This window comes from Elephas maximus, chromosome 3 (genome assembly GCF_024166365.1).
Source record: "Elephas maximus indicus isolate mEleMax1 chromosome 3, mEleMax1 primary haplotype, whole genome shotgun sequence".
NCBI lineage: Eukaryota > Metazoa > Chordata > Mammalia > Proboscidea > Elephantidae > Elephas > Elephas maximus.
In genome coordinates this window covers 163,698,597-163,714,872 of record NC_064821.1, presented here as the reverse complement: position 1 = coordinate 163,714,872, position 16,276 = coordinate 163,698,597, and the positions used below count along the sequence as shown (strand labels likewise).

Here is a 16,276-nt window from a genome sequence, read left to right as displayed (position 1 = left end):
TGTACAATTTGGTGACATTTATTATACATTCTTCAAGTTGTGCAGCCATTCTCACCGTCCTTTTTCTGAGTTGTTCCTCCCTTATTAACATAAATCACTGCCCCTTAAGGTTTCCTGTCTAATCCATTGAGTTGCTGTTGTCAGTTTGATCTCGTATGGATAGTTCTTCAAAAGAGTATAATGGACAAGGCAAACATTCCTTCCTAGTTAAGCTAAACTCTATTGTTTGGTTTTAAGAAGCCTTCAGGGGATGTTCTTGGTTTAAAGTTTAAAGATTATCTGAGGGCAGTAGTTCAAGGTCTTTTCAGATTTTTTATGGAACTTTAATAGGAGAACTGAGAGCATAGCATTCAAAGTGGAATACTGGCATTTAAAGTTTCATGGTTATTTTCCTATCTCTCTCTCCTCCCTCAGGTGTCTCATTTGACAAGTCTTCAATCACCTGGCTTGCTCTGTCCAGAATTGCAGGCCTTTGTAACCGGGCAGTGTTTCAGGCTAACCAGGAAAACATACCTATCCTTAAGGTATGCTCAGGAGTTCCTGTTAACTCTCAGGTTGCCTTTGGGAATGTGTAGATGTTGCACAAGAAGGGCCACCTGAGTGTTCTTTTTAAATAGCACATTACTTTTGTAATCTGTAAAACAACTGTTTGTTGTAGAAGGTTGGAATGGTCTTGTGTGATGCTTTACTACGTTTCACTTAAGTTTGTATTGTCTGTAGATCCTAAAGTGCTTAACACCTTGGGGCCTGTATAGGTTGGATAAAAGAGGAGATACAGTAAAAACTGGCCAAAGTGGGAGGAGGGAGTGGGAGGTAATCTTTACTGGTGAAAACCTAATTAAATAAAATCTGTAAGACAGCCAGCACTCCGGGGTGGTGCAAATGATTTACCACTCAACTACTAACCGAAAAGTTGGAGGTTCGAGTCCACCCAGAGGCACCTGGGAGAAAGGCCTGGTGATCTATTCCAGAAAAATCAGCCACCTAACCTTATAGAACACAGTTCCGCTCTGACTCATATGGGATCACCATAAAGGGAATTGACAGCAACTAGGTTTTTTTGTTGTTGTTTTTAGTTGAACTTTAGGTGAAGGTTTACAGAGCAAACTAGTTTCTCATCAGTTAGTATACACATTGTTTTATGACATTGGTTAACAACCCTACGACATGTTAGCACTCCCCTCTCTCAACCCTGGGTTCCTTATTATCAGCTTTCCTGTTCTCTCCTTCCTCCTAGACCCTGCCCCAGGGCTGGTGCATCCCTTTAGTCTTGTTTTGTTCCATAGGCCTGTTCAATCTTTGGCTGAAGGGTGAACCTCAGGAGTGACCTCATTACTGAGCTGAAAGGGTGTCCAGGGGCCATACTCTAAGGGTTTCTCCAGTCTTTGTCAGGCCAGCAAGTCTGGTCTTTCTTTTTCAATTAGAATTTTGTTCTACATTTTTCTCCACCTCTGCCCAGGACCCTCTATTGTGATCCCTGTCAGAGCAGTCAGTGGTGGTAACCAGGCACCATCTAGTTGTATTGGACTCAGTCTGATGGAGGCTGTGGTAGATATGGTCCATTAGTTCTCTGGACTAGTCTTTCCCTTGTGTCTTTAGTTTTCTTCATTATTTCTTGCTCCCAAAGGGTTGAGACCAGTGGAGTATTCTAGATGGCCTCTCAAAGGCTTTTAAAACTCCAGATGCTGCTCACTGAAGTGGAATGTAGAACATTTTTTTTATAAACTGTGTTGTGCCAATTGAGCTAGATGTTCCTCGAGACCGTGGTGCCCACACCTCTCAGCCCAATAATTCAGTCCCACAGGGAGTCTGAATGTGTCTTTGGAGCTACCATGACCTTACCTTGTGCAGGTTGTGCTGGCTTCCCCAGTATTGTATACTGCCCTACCCTTCACCAAAGTTACCACTTACCTATCATCTACTAAGTGTTTTTCCATCCCTACCCCTCCTTTGTAACCATCAAAGATTGTTTCTTTTTGTACATAAACCTTTTCATGAGCTTATACAGTAGCGGTCTCATACAATATTTGCCCGTTTGTGATTGACTTATTTCACTCAGCATAATGCCCTCCAGATTCATCCGTGTTATGAGATGCTTCACAGATTCATCGTTGTTCTTTATCATTGTGTAGTTGTGCGTATGTACCACAGTTTGTTTATGCATTCATTTGTTGATGGGCATCTAGGTTGTTTCCATGTTTTTGCTCTTATGAACAATGCTGCAGCGAACATGGGTGTGCTTATGTCTATTCGCGTGATGCCTCTTATTTCTCTAGGATATATTCCTAGGGGTGGGATTGCTGGATCATATGGTATTTCTATTTCTAGCTTTCTAAGGAAGCACCATATCATTTTCCAAAATGCTTATATCATTTTGCATTCCTAACAGCAGTGCACAAGAGTTCTGATCTCCCCGCAGCCTCTCCAACATTTATTATTTTCTGTTTTATTGATTTGTGCCAGTGATGCCAGGGTGAGATGGTATCTCTTTGTGGTTTTGATTGGCGTTACTCTGGCTAGAGATCAGGAGCATTTCCTCATGTATCTGTTGGCTGCTTGAATGTCTTCTTTGGTGCAGTGTCTGTTTATTTCCTTTGCCCATTTTTTAATTAGATTATTTGTCTTTTTTTTTTTTTTGTAGAAATGTTGAATTTTCTTATAGATTTTAGAGGTTACACCTTTGTCTGATTTGTAATAGCCAAAAATTTTTTCCCAGTCTGTAGGTTCTCTTTTTACTCTTTGGGTGAAGTCTTTTGATGAGCAGCAACCGGTTTTAGAAGAGAGCTGGTATTATTACCTAGCTGATAGAGAGCTACTTTAGTGGCTTGATAATTGCATTTGCATATTAGGATACAGTAGATTCCAGTAAATCCCTTAAGCCATTTATTTTCTTAAAATAGCTCAGCTATTTCTCTTATTTGTCCTTAGCTTGCTTACTAATGATGCAAAAATAAACTCAAGGCAAAAATAAGTTGAGCCTCATAGAAATCTTGTGAATTTTGAAACGGCAGAGGTTTTACCCCGTTGCTCAAGTGAAGACACAGTCAGAAGGGTCATGAGGTGTACAAAGTCCTTTAGAAGGAGGAAGAGCCACGTGAGGCTCTGGGCTCCCTTATTCTGAGTGAAGCTGCGTGCAGTAGTTTGGGTATAGACTGAGTTATCAAGGAAAATCTGACTTCGATGTACCGAGTTGGCTTTTACTGTGAAGATAGGGTTCTTCTTTAAAGGAAATTTTCTTGTCATTGAATTGCTGTTGATTTGAGGATGATGTTTATCTTGATATAAAACTTGAGATGCCTGCTGCGTGTTTTTCCTTACCTCAGTGGAAATTTCCTAAGCTTTGAGAATAGGGACCCACAAGATGTTAGTATCACATTTTTTTTTCTGATTTAGAAGCCCCAGAAAGGTAGCAGAATGCTGTATTCTAAGTGTCTCGGGTTGGGCCATATCAGTGGCATTATTACAAATAAAATGGCCTGCAGCTCTGTTCTGCTTGAATAACTGGCTTTTATTAAAAAGTGATCTTACTTATTTCATGGTTCTTATCTAATCTTTTCACCTTTCTTATTTTACAGGGCTACTATATTTGTAAGTGAGCGCCTGTTTATGCAGCCTTGTAGGTCAAAGTTCTAAAATGGTTATCTGCACCAAAATTGTTTACAACTGGGGAGGTTTTTAGAATATGTGTGTCATAAAATATCATGCAGAATGTGTATACAGCCTGAGATTTGGGCTTTAACTGAAATGCTGCCTGTTATATTATTGTTGGGAACTGATAATAGCTTTCAGTTCTTGTCCTTGGGCCCAGATAATTTTACACAATTGAATTATGTTGGGAATATAAAGTCCCTTTACTTTGCCCGTGACACAGACAGTATGCCTCCAGTCCTGAGAATTTAAGGCATTTTCTTTTAAGTTTCAGGGCAGTGAAAGGCACCACAAATGTTTACTTTCTCACTTGGTATTTTCAAGTTCATAACCTGAAATACGGGGTTGGGAATAGCATTGGCTTTGAGAGACTTTGCAACAGGCCTAGGGAAAGAGAAAAAATAGGCTGAAGTAGCTTAGAAGGGTGTGTTATGATTCTGCCAGGGTAGGTGACCCCTTCACCCGCCCTTTTACGAGGAGCTGACTTGGGCTAGGGGAAGAGGGCTGGCAAAAAGATTGAAGTTGGAGTTGGGCATGCTGTGACCAGCAGTGACTCTGGGCTAGTGACTGCTGTCACCCCCAACGCTGCTTCCTCCTCCCCTATCCTTTCTCCTGCCTCTGACAAGACTGGAATACAGTCTGAGTTGCCTTTCTTGTTTTTTCAGCAGTGCCTGCTCAGTGAAGCTTTTTCAGGTTAATTAACAGATGATGTCTGTGTTCACAGCGGGCAGTTGCAGGAGATGCCTCTGAGTCAGCTCTCTTAAAATGCATTGAGTTGTGCTGTGGTTCTGTGAAGGAGATGAGGGAGCAGTACACCAAGATTGTGGAGATACCCTTCAACTCCACCAACAAGTACCAGGTCTGAAGGTTTGGGGGGGATTGTGAGGCGGGGAACAAAACGGGAAGGAATATAAGCTGTAAGAAAAAGAAATAGCCTCCCCTTTTGAATTTTACAAGCTTAAATGCTTTTAAAAAAATAAGACTATTCAAACTTTTATATAAGCTTTAACATATTTAACCCTTGACCTTTGACCTATGTATAAAAAAATCCTAATGTGTTTGAATGTCAGCAGGATAAATGTAACCTCTTCAGAAATATTGTTGGGGCCTTTCAAATGCTCGTTTGTGGTTCAGGTTGTGGGTGAGTGGGCACAAATGTGCGTGCCAGACCCTTTGTTCCCAGATTTTCTTCAGGAGAATTTAATATGTGACAAGTGTCATAAATTTATAAGTACATCATTATGATCATGATGCTTGTATCTTTTTTTTTTATGTAGCATTCAAAGTATGTTACAAAGTATAAGACACTTCAAAGTTCAGAAATAAGGAAGCTTGTTTTTCCTGTAACAAATCCTAGATATTAAGTCATGGTTTGTGTTCCTCCATGGCCTGCCACATCCAGCCATCGGTGTTTACATCTGCCCGATTCCTTACAGCTGTCTATTCATAAGAACCCGAACACGTCTGAACCCCGGCACCTGTTGGTGATGAAGGGAGCTCCAGAGAGGATCCTGGACCGCTGCAGCTCTATCCTTCTCCACGGCAAGGAGCAGCCACTGGATGAGGAGCTAAAAGATGCCTTTCAGAATGCCTACCTGGAGCTGGGGGGCCTTGGAGAACGAGTGCTAGGTACAGATGATGGGGTGACAGCACCCAGGGCATGCCCCATTTTTAAGTCATCTAGTCTGTTAGACAGTTACAAGTTAATCACATTAATCTCCATGTCCTGCTTACCTTCCTTCACATTAACGTCCATGTCCTGCTTACCTTTCTGTGAGTGCTTCTGGAAGGAGCCGTGGTGGCGCAGTGGTTAGGCACTCGGCTGTTAACTGCAAGGTCGGTGGTTCGAACCCACCAGCAGCTCTGCAGAAGAAAGATGCGGCAGGCCACTTCTGTAAAGATTATAGCCTGAGAAGCCCTATGGGGCAGTTCTGCTCTGTCCTGTAGGGTCATTATGAGTTGGAATTGATTGGATGGCGACAGATTTTAAGCTTTTCTGGGGCAGGCTTCCTCCTCCTTTATCTGCCTCCTAGTGGTTTGAAAACAAGTATTGGAGAAATCTGATAAGTCCTTGTGGTTTACTTCTGAGCTGTACTTAGACTTGGCCTCATGCTGGTCAGTTCTGTTTAAAAAGCATATGTGTGGGAGAAGGGGAGTTTTATTATCTAACGTCTGTTGCTGTGGCCATGATCTGTAAACTTACTTATAGTAAACTTATTTAATAAAAAGTTTTAAATGTTTTTCTTAGTATATCTAGAATTAAATCGTTTACTGGCTGCCATAGAAAGTTGTGAATTTACAGGGGAACTTTTGCAGTCAGCTCATAAATTAAAGACTAGCTTTCAGTCTAGGATACTGTTTTTTCTATCCCGCAAACCACTGAGGTTTTTAGAAATTCTACCCATTTTATAACATAATTGGGAAAGTAGCATTGATTTTATTTTGTAGAAAACTGATATAAATTCATTGTTTATGTAAATCTTCCTATTTTGCCTTAGTTTGTTTGACACAGAACTGATTGTCTGGTCCCTAACTCAGTTCACAACCTTTCCCTCTAACTCCAGGTGTTTTTCTTAGGTATCTAGGCACTTAAAGATGATGCCTGTCTTCATAAATGTTCTTGTTTCTCCCTTCTCCACCACCCTAAAGTAGAAGTGGTCTCTCTTCTTTGAACTTATAGGTACCTTATTCCACCTTTTTAGGGCCATTATACTTGAAAAGGAGTGTCTTGAGTGTCTTGAATTAACTGCAGCGCTAGATGATAAGCTCCTCTGACAGACATGTCTGATTCCCATCTATCTTTGAAGTACTAACACATGCTGCACATGAGAGCTCAGTGATTAGATTTTGGTTAAAATGAACCAATGAGCAGAGATACTGGCCTTGATTTTCCAGATAGGGATGCTGAGACACATGATGACATGACTGGCTCACTCTAAGTAACTTACTGTCAGTGGATAGGTCTAGAGCCCTGATGTGATACCTCAAAATTATCATTCAGTCTTCACATTAAACAATTTCTATTTCTTTGAGATTGGTGATGGGCTCTGTCTCCCCCCACCCCTTTTTCAGTGACTATCATTTATAAACGTTAAAGCCTTAGCTGTGTTGTAAAACTAGACTTTAAAAAATTACTCCAGACAAACCATGCAGTGAAAAGTACACAGAAGGGACAGGCTTCCACCGCATACCCTGCCTACAGTACTGGAACCTCACAGACTCCCTGGCCTTCTTGCAGGTTTTTGCCACCTTTCTCTGCCAGATGAACAGTTTCCTGAAGGGTTTCAGTTTGACACCGATGATGTGAATTTCCCTGTCGATAACCTCTGCTTTGTCGGGCTCATCTCCATGATTGACCCTCCACGTGCTGCTGTTCCCGATGCCGTGGGCAAATGCCGAAGTGCTGGAATTAAGGTAGTGCCCTGTCCGCCGCTGCCTTGGTTTCAGCGCTCACTGTGTGGGGCCCTTTCACTAGCAAACATGGCCGCCAACTGGAGCTCCAGAGACGCAGCTGCTGCTCTCACCTGGAATATTAACTTCTCATCTCCCAAGTCTTAGTTGTCACCAGAGAAGACCAGATAGTATTAAAATGTTGGTGTAAATAGTGGGTCAGGAATGTAAAACAAGACATAAGGAATGTAAAGCACATTTAAAAGCAGGAAAGCCTTGGTGCATTTTTAAGTTTTGAAACAGAGCATTCTACATTACTGTACTTCATGCAATGAATAGCATGTGTTTTGTTTTCAGGTAACATTTGTTATGAAGTGTTTGGCATACTCCATGTACCTGTCTTTTAAGTAGCTGATTCTTACTCAGGTGGACTAGTACAATGTGGTTTGTTTAGTCTCACCTTTTGATGGGGGTTTTATTTGGCTTCACTTTTCCATTCTCCTAAATAATACTGCCCTGAAAAGCTATGTACAAATTATTCCCCCGCTACTTTGGTTATTTCTTTTTAGAGTGTATTATTCCAAGTAGACCAATGGTTCAAAAAGAGCAGTAACAGTTTTATAATTTGTGTAACATAATAGCTCTCCCCAAAACTTGGGCCACTTTGATAGTGTTAACCAGCTGTTTAGGGCACCTGGACTCCCCAGTCCCACCAGCATCAGATTTTTTAAGTCATAGTAAATAGTGTTTTTATATGACTATATAAAAGGAAAAATAGATAGTGGTGGGTGTTGACTTTGTTTTCTTTTCACGAACATACAAGTGTATGTTTTGGCTAGTTAGTGTTTATCAGTTATATAGTTGTATCCATTTCAAGTGTTAAGACTTAGCTAAGTTCATTTTGCTTGGCACTTGCACATAGTAAATTGTCCCGTATCTTGTTAACAGGTCATCATGGTCACAGGAGACCACCCAATCACAGCTAAAGCCATTGCCAAAGGTGTGGGCATCATCTCAGAGGGCAACGAGACAGTGGAAGACATCGCTGCTCGTCTCAACATCCCAGTGAGCCAGGTGAACCCCAGGTACAGCAGGAAGCCCAATACAGACTGCCTTGAGTGTGCCAAATACTGGTAGTTTGAAATCTTTAGCTTGGTTTTATCATTGGTTTGCTTCCTGGCTTGCTCTGAGCAGGGAACACAACTGTATTTCCAGAAAGCAACCGTGTAGCAATTAGGGAGGGTTTTAAGTGAGAATAAATTATATTAACCCACACTTAGATGGTCCTTGTTGTTCTAGCACTCAATAAATTGATTTGCTAAGGTAGATATTCTCCCTTTCCAGAGGGAGAGGCAGCTGAGGCTTAGAGAAGTTCAGAGTATTTGAGAAGTGGTGGGCTCATGTAATGGCTTCCAATTCACGCTGTTGATGACTGAACTATGCTGCCTAGCATGTAGCACCTTGTCAATTTCCAGGTCCAAAGAAAATGAGGAAACAACAGTTGCCCAGGTAGTTCAGGCTGTAATAGGAACCCTCCTTACCCTGCTTTGGTGAGAGAGGGAAGGTTTGGTCCTTCATCAGCTCTGCTATTTTCTGAAGCTTGCTGTATTATTTCAATGTGTTCTTTTATGAAGATGAAGATGGAAGATGACTGACAGGCCAGCCTTGAATGAGATAATATACCTAGAAAACTGCTTTAAACATGAACAATGCTACTCAGATAATAGCTTTGACATGAAGGGAAAATTCCTTCTGATTTTGTTTACAAAGTGTTGTGCAGCAAGTAACTCGCATCCCCTCTGGCAGTGATGAGCATCATGCTGAGAAGGTCACAGATGGCTCTTTTTTGTGTGTGTGTCCTCATTCTAGAGATGCCAAGGCCTGTGTGGTCCATGGAAGTGACCTGAAAGACATGACCCCTGAGCAGCTGGATGACATCCTGAAGTACCACACTGAGATTGTGTTTGCCAGAACCTCCCCTCAGCAGAAGCTCATCATTGTGGAAGGCTGCCAGAGACAGGTCAGGGACTGCCAGAGGGATGGGAGTTCCAGTGAAAACAGTAGCAGCAAGGGAAACAGCACCCAGCTTTTCTCAGGCTCAGTGAACATACGCCAATAAAAGCTAATTTCCTCCCTGGCGGGGTAGGTAGTGAGGATGACTTGTCGTGGTTTAGTAGAGAACAGAACACTTTACAATATAGGTCTCCACAGTAGCCCAGAGTTTGAACCCTCAAGACAATTGTCTGGAATAGCAATATGGGTTCCTAAATTCTACACTGGAAATGTGAACGGCCAGTGGAGACTCTTGTCCCCCACCATGAAAATACGAGGGAGTGTACATAAAGCAGTGAAGTTTTTCCAGAGGTCTCTTCACCAAATCAGTCATTACTTTGAGCAGTCCTTACGAACGATGGGAGAAAATGATTGGTGTCACTTCTCAATTCTTTTATTTATAGCAGCTCTGCAGGTTCTGAGACCACATATAGGCTCAGTGGGAAAGTGGCAGCGTCTGTGATGAGGAGACCAGTGCCCTCACTTCCGTCCCTGGACTAAGCGACTTACTAGCCCGCCTCCCTTTCTCTGGTAGGGTGCAATTGTGGCCGTAACTGGTGATGGCGTAAATGACTCTCCAGCTTTGAAGAAAGCAGACATTGGGGTTGCTATGGGGATTGCTGGCTCAGATGTGTCTAAGCAAGCTGCTGACATGATCCTTTTGGATGACAACTTTGCCTCAATTGTGACTGGAGTAGAGGAAGGTGAGAGCCGTGCATTTAAGGTGTTCACTAAAAACTCTCCCAGATACTGTTCCTCAGTACCTATTTGTGTTTACTCACTGGGTATGTTATTTGTGTTTACTTACTGGATATGTTAAGTTTCTAGACTGCCTATCTGTTTAGCTATACAGTAAGAAAAATCTTGCCTTCATAGGTCGTCTAATCTTTGATAACTTGAAGAAATCCATTGCTTACACCCTAACCAGTAACATTCCAGAGATCACCCCCTTCCTGATATTTATTATTGCAAACATTCCACTACCACTGGGGACCGTCACCATCCTCTGCATTGACTTGGGCACTGACATGGTAAGTGAACCTGTGAACTTCCACACCACAAAGATTGTGAAGGTATAGGCCCTGGTCCCAGCCGCTGGCGTTGGTGCTCACTGCTGTGTTACTGGGATATGTGTGGTCCACATTATGAAAAGAAATTCCCAGTGACAGTATCCGATATGTGTCCCGACTCCATCAAGGAGTTGATACTGTTCTTCAAGGCATCAGTCAAAACCTATTTATCAGATGGGAATCTTCCCCCTTTTGTATAGTTTTGATTTTCTTTTTAAGGACTTGTAATACTGTTTTACGATATGAAAAAGATAGAGGTTTTTTAAAAAGGGAGGGCAAGGCATTTTATCACAGAAGTTCACTATATCAGCTTCCATGTTTTTGGTCACTTTTAAATCCCTTCTTGCTCCCCTCCCTCAGGTTCCCGCCATTTCTCTGGCTTATGAGCAAGCTGAGAGTGACATCATGAAGAGGCAGCCTAGAAACCCCCAAACGGACAAACTAGTTAATGAGCGGCTGATCAGTATGGCATACGGACAGATAGGTAAGCTGCTGCAGCTCCTGGCCTCGAGCAGAAAGCTGGCAGATGGCAGTGATCTGAGGTGATGGCGTCTGCTCAGACCGTATGAGGTCGATCTGAGACTTCAGATCTAGAGTGAGCCAGAACGTCGGGTGAGGCCGGGCTTTTTATGCATCTCTTCCATGTGAGGAGAAATGTTCTGCTGTTTGTCCAGTTAAACTTTTGATAGAAATTGTAGTTCTTTAGACTCTGTACCCTGAGACTGGGCCCCTCCTCATGGAGCCTTCAGAACCACCTTTATGGAGCCTGTTCTTGTGAATGCATGTACTAACTCAAAGTTGACGTTCCCTGGTGGGGGATACGTAATATCTCACTAGTTTGGATAGAGATTTCAGCTTTAAAGAAATTAATACAGCCTTGAAGGTTCGGCTAGTAGGTCACACCTACAAATGGTGACCCTGCAGCCCACCCTCCTGCTCAGTGCTTGATTCCTGCTCCACCAGTTGAGCATGAGGTCTAGGTGTGGGCAGTCAAGTCACACAACATGTTTTGTTCTGAGTCCGTGTCTCATCTGCTTTGAGAGAGCCTTGCGATCCCACCACAAGGAACTCGTTCTTCCAGATCGAGTGTTTGCATGGCTTCGAACCTTTGGGTAAAATGGAGCAATTTTTAACACATGGCGGTTACACTAAAGATTGATTTGATGTTGGCAGTCAACAAAGGAATTAACCAATTAGCCCACCCTGACCTCTGCCCAGGAAACCTAATTTTGAGAGGAAGACTCAGGTCCAGAGCATAGGATGAAATTTCTGCCCTGAGGAACGTAGGGTAGTGTGATTGGATTCGACTCCAGGGGAAAGAATTCCGAAAGTGAGGAAGGGTTGGGCTGGGAGGCGCCACACTTGTCATTTCCGTGAAGTCATCCCTTCCACTGATGTCATCCCTAAAGTAATCAAGATTTCCACGATGGCTGGCAAAATGGCAATGTGTAAAAAAATTGAAAGATAGAAAGAAGTCATGCTTTTTCAGAGATTAAAAGTGGGGAAGCCGACCCCCACCCCCGCCAAGGATATGCCCTGATAGCAGATGATCAAGGAGTAGAGGTGGGTGTTAAAGGGCAAGGCCAATACGTCTTCTCTTTTCCTGCTACAAAAACTAGAGAGGGTGCTGAGCTCTGAGCTGTCCCTGGGGGCTAGCTAAGTGACTGGGCAACTCTCTCCTGTGCCTTATCAATCAGGGATAAAGACCTCCTCCTTACCTACCCACAGGCCTGCTGGGGTGATCAGATAAAGTTGCTTCTCCAACTTCTTAGGTATGATCCAGGCACTGGGAGGCTTCTTCACTTACTTTGTGATTATGGCTGAGAATGGCTTCCTCCCTATTGACCTGCTGGGCCTCCGAGTGGACTGGGATGACCGTTGGATCAATGATGTAGAAGACAGCTACGGGCAGCAGTGGGTGAGTGAGGGCCTCTTGCCTGCCCGATGCTGGAGGTCCGAGGGCCCTGGAGGACTGTGGCCTTGCTGCCACCAGCCACATGGGCAGAGCCAAGGCTCATCTGTGTGCCTTTTGGCTTTCAGACCTATGAGCAGAGGAAAATCGTGGAGTTCACCTGCCACACTGCCTTCTTTGTCAGCATTGTGGTGGTGCAGTGGGCTGACTTGGTCATCTGCAAGACCAGGAGGAATTCAGTATTCCAGCAGGGGATGAAGTGAGTAACGGGGCACGTCACAAGTTCTGGCTCAACGAGGGGACCTGGTGGTTAAACCCTTTGCAGAAAGCCTAGCACCTGACACAGACTACAAAGTGTTTGGAACCTCTAGTTTGGGAGCAATTTAGGAAGGAAAATGTAATTTTTTAGGTTTTCTCATCAGACCCCTAAGCACCTAAGTACAACTAACATATAAAGACATCGGCCTGCCGTTTAATGTTCAGTATTAGAAGATAAGCTTAGGATCTTGGGTGTCGCTGCTGTATTTGCATCTTGTAAGCTTTTTTTCCCCTCCCCCTCTTAATTGTAGGAACAAGATCTTAATTTTTGGCCTCTTTGAAGAGACAGCCCTTGCTGCTTTCCTTTCCTACTGCCCTGGCATGGGTGTGGCCCTGAGGATGTATCCCCTCAAGTAAGTCGATCTTATGGCTCCAAAAAGTGTGAAGTGCTCTATGGCTTTTCCCTCATGACATGCATTAGTATTTATTAGTTTCAGAACTTTGGCTGGTGATGATGTACAAGAATTGCTTTGGATGGAAAAATTTACTGACAAGTTTGACTTGTCAGTAAATCAGACTAGCACATCCAGAGATGGCTATGATTCCAGCCTGTGCTTAGGATTTGGTCTAAGATGGGGCCAGACAGACTCTGGGGAGAGGGAGTTGCTCAGCTGCTTTAAGCCACCCAGGTCTCCACAGCCATAGCCAGGTTGTCACCATAGGTCCACCCAGGGGTATCCTGGGGTTGGGGGACGACCTGGCTTCAATACTTGATTTGTTTAACTAATCACTGTGTGTCCTATGTCAAGCCTTTCTACTTTTCGGGGGCCTCTCAACTCTCTGTTCAAAGGAAGAATGTTGGAGAAGCACATCTGAGGTTAAAGGAAGCAGACCACTAATCTTTTGGTTAGAACCAGACTGGGCTTAAACACAGTGACTGGCTTTGCCATCTCAGCTAGCCTGATGCCATCACCTCCTTCCACTGATGTCACCCCTAAAGTCATTTAAACCCATCGGCCTCTCGTTGACGCCCTAGTGGATATGTGCAGAGGTAGCCTGATATCAGGGTCTTGCCCAGTGTTGTCCTGTCTTTATTGCTTTCTCTTGTACCCATCCAATTCAGTATTCTCTTCCTCTGCCAGTTTGGTTAGGATGCTTCCTCCCACCCACCAGCCCCGATAGCCTTTAAGCTGGTTTTCCTGGAGCTTGTCCCCATGTGTTCTTGCCCTCCCAGACCTGTGCAGCTACACCTCTTATTTGGCGTGGCTTGTTGTCATTTCTGCTCCCCACAAGATTCTAATCTTTAAGTCTTTCTTTTTTTTTTCGGTCTTTGTAGCCCCAATACGCTGCAGAGAGCTGGCATGCAGCAGGGGCAGCCCAAGTCCAGATTAAACTATATCAGCTTGGGCCATTGTTTATCAGGAGGAGGCCAGGATTGGTCACAGGCTTTCCAAAGGGCCGAAATGGAAAAATCACACTAAAATAGGGTAGTGCCTCAGATATTTCTGTTTTCTGGGTCCTTTAATTTCTTGCTGTGACTAGGAAATTTGTTCCTGACAGGTTCCTCCCAACTTGAAAGGTGGTCTAATTACTCTGGTGGCTGAGTCAACTGAGGCCATCTTCTAGCTATTGCACGTATACTGGTTATATGTAGGACAGGAAGAGGAGGAGGGGACTGCCACAGTCCACCCAGGGACAGCCTTCCTAGCGAGTTTACTGCAGGAAACTGGTCGTCAAGAAAGCACCCGTCCCTACAAGGAGGTTGCCCAGAGTCCCCAGGCCAGGGACTCTGAGGCAGCAGCCTCTGGGCTCCTGAAGGCCTTTGTGATCTCTGGGACTCAGCTTTTTTCGTTTCCCAGCTCTAAAACTCCAAACACACAGCTGACTGTCCCAAATCCCACTGTCAGAGACCGAATTTCAGGATGAATAAACTGGTTTTGGCTCACACTGGTTGTTCTTTATCTTCAAATGCCAGGACATTAGACAAACGCACTCAAGAGCTTAAAAACTTTTAAAAAGGGAAGAAAATGTTCAGTCGCTCTGGGACTGTCAACAGAGAATGTACTCATGTCACCCTACAAACTGATTCTTAGGAAAACCAAGCTGAAGATGGGTAGGGATTACTTGATAAAGTCTGCTGTCTGATTTTCCTCTGCCTCTGTAGGCCCTGGGCACTCGAAGCAGCAGTCAGTTTCAGGGGCAGTTTACTTGCTGTAGTGAATGACTGGCGCAGTGGCTAAGCTTGTCTGCTAACTAAAAGGTTGGCAGTTCAAATCCACCAGCCACTCCTTGGAAGCCCTCTGGGTCAGTTCTGCTGTATCCTGTAGGGTTGCTATGAGTTGGAATTGACTCGACGGCAGTGGGTTTGGGTTTTTTTTTTTTAGTGAATGACTCCGTAGTTAGCCATGACTGTACCTGGCTTCTTGCAGGCCAGTTATTTGTCACTGTGGTGATGTGCAGTTTCTCTTTTTTCCTTTGAATGGCATTCATGTGTACAATAAACTGGTACCTGATTCCATTTCCAGACCTACCTGGTGGTTCTGTGCCTTCCCCTACTCCCTTCTCATCTTTGTATATGACGAAGTCCGAAAACTCATCATCAGACGACGCCCCGGCGGTAAGTGCGGGCATTTTAACTTTGTGGGGGGACAGGCACTAGAGAACGGTGCTTTGGCTTTAGTCGTGTTTCCCTTAAGTGCCTGGCTCCCTCAGTGGTCAGTCTGATCACCTAAGGCCACTGAACCAGTGGGCTGTAGACTAACTACAGTCACAGTCACATCTGAATGTAGGTCCCAGTTAAGGCTGAGGAGTCCATCGTATTTGTGACTTGTAAAATAAAAGCTAAATATGTAGTGAAAATGTCAGAAGTCTAAACCATCTTTCCAAATGATAACAGTATTCCTGAAAACATTTAAATAAATAAAAGTGAGGCCCCAAATTGAATTTGAGTATAAGCGCCCTCCCTCCCCCCTCAAGTTGTTGTTCTCCTCTGTCTTGCTGGAGTGGGGCAGCGGGGGGCCTCACGCCAGGGTGTCTTTGTCTCCTCAGGCTGGGTGGAGAAGGAAACCTACTACTAGCCGACCCCCGTCCTGCACGCCTTGGAGAGCCTCATGCCACACTCTGTGTCTATCACCCCCCACCCCACTCGTGTACTTCAGTCTTGGAATTCGGAACTCTACCCCGGTAGGAAAGTGCCGAAGCATGTGGGGGAAGCGAGACATCCCGGAATGAAGCATGTAGCCATATGGGGGGAGGGGGGAGGGCTGCCTGAAAAACATCCACCTGTGGGAATGACAGCGGGGAAGGTTTTCATGTGCCTTTTTGTTTTTGTAAAAAAAAAAAAAAGAAGAAGAAAAGGAAAACCCGGAAAGACTGAAAGAGAATACATTTTATATCTGGATTTTTACAAATAAAGATGGCTATTATAACGGAATTGTTCTTGTGCTCCCGTCACTTCTTCGGGACAGATGTCTGTGTGGGATTTAGATCTGTGGTTCTCAGCATGTTGAGTCTCCAGACCAGCAGCAGCAGCAGCACCTGGGGACTTGTTAGGATGGCAACTCTCTGGCCCACCCTAGACCTACTGAATCAGAACTAATCAGCGGTCTGTTTTTCTGACTAAACTCTTCAGGTGGTTCTGATTCACCTTCAATTGTGAGACCCACAATTAAGGGGAAACGTTGTGAGTAGATGAGCTTACCTGACGATTTTCCTATGTGATGCCTCAGGGTGTGCAGCTGCTGCCTTAACATCTCAGCTTCTTGAAGGGAAAACAACTTACCACCTCACCTGAAGGACTTCCAGACCGCTGGAGTTTGGGGACATAGTAAACTCTAGATGGGTCTCTTCTCTTCTAACCACAGGCCCTCAGGCCTTCTCCTTTAGAAGATTACCACCGCAATACCCCGAAGTGGCTCCAGACCAGGGTTTGTCTGGGAAGCAGAAA

At 44.2% G+C, this 16,276-nt stretch overlaps 1 protein-coding gene across 1 annotated transcript in view; it reads left to right on the top strand.

Moving 5' to 3' along the window:
- Nucleotides 1-15,763, top strand: part of ATP1A1 (ATPase Na+/K+ transporting subunit alpha 1) — a 33,036-nt gene extending 17,273 nt beyond the window's left edge. Inside the window, exons 10-23 of the mRNA XM_049879994.1 lie at nucleotides 415-524; nucleotides 4,373-4,507; nucleotides 5,085-5,277; nucleotides 6,887-7,062; nucleotides 7,987-8,123; nucleotides 8,908-9,058; nucleotides 9,626-9,794; nucleotides 9,967-10,121; nucleotides 10,521-10,644; nucleotides 11,933-12,078; nucleotides 12,201-12,331; nucleotides 12,642-12,743; nucleotides 14,856-14,947; nucleotides 15,379-15,763. Coding sequence (XP_049735951.1) covers nucleotides 415-524; nucleotides 4,373-4,507; nucleotides 5,085-5,277; nucleotides 6,887-7,062; nucleotides 7,987-8,123; nucleotides 8,908-9,058; nucleotides 9,626-9,794; nucleotides 9,967-10,121; nucleotides 10,521-10,644; nucleotides 11,933-12,078; nucleotides 12,201-12,331; nucleotides 12,642-12,743; nucleotides 14,856-14,947; nucleotides 15,379-15,407 — 1,850 coding nt within the window. The 3' untranslated portion in view covers nucleotides 15,408-15,763. The remainder of the gene's footprint in view (nucleotides 1-414; nucleotides 525-4,372; nucleotides 4,508-5,084; nucleotides 5,278-6,886; nucleotides 7,063-7,986; nucleotides 8,124-8,907; nucleotides 9,059-9,625; nucleotides 9,795-9,966; nucleotides 10,122-10,520; nucleotides 10,645-11,932; nucleotides 12,079-12,200; nucleotides 12,332-12,641; nucleotides 12,744-14,855; nucleotides 14,948-15,378) is intronic.
- The last annotated feature ends 513 nt before the right edge of the window (nucleotides 15,764-16,276 follow it).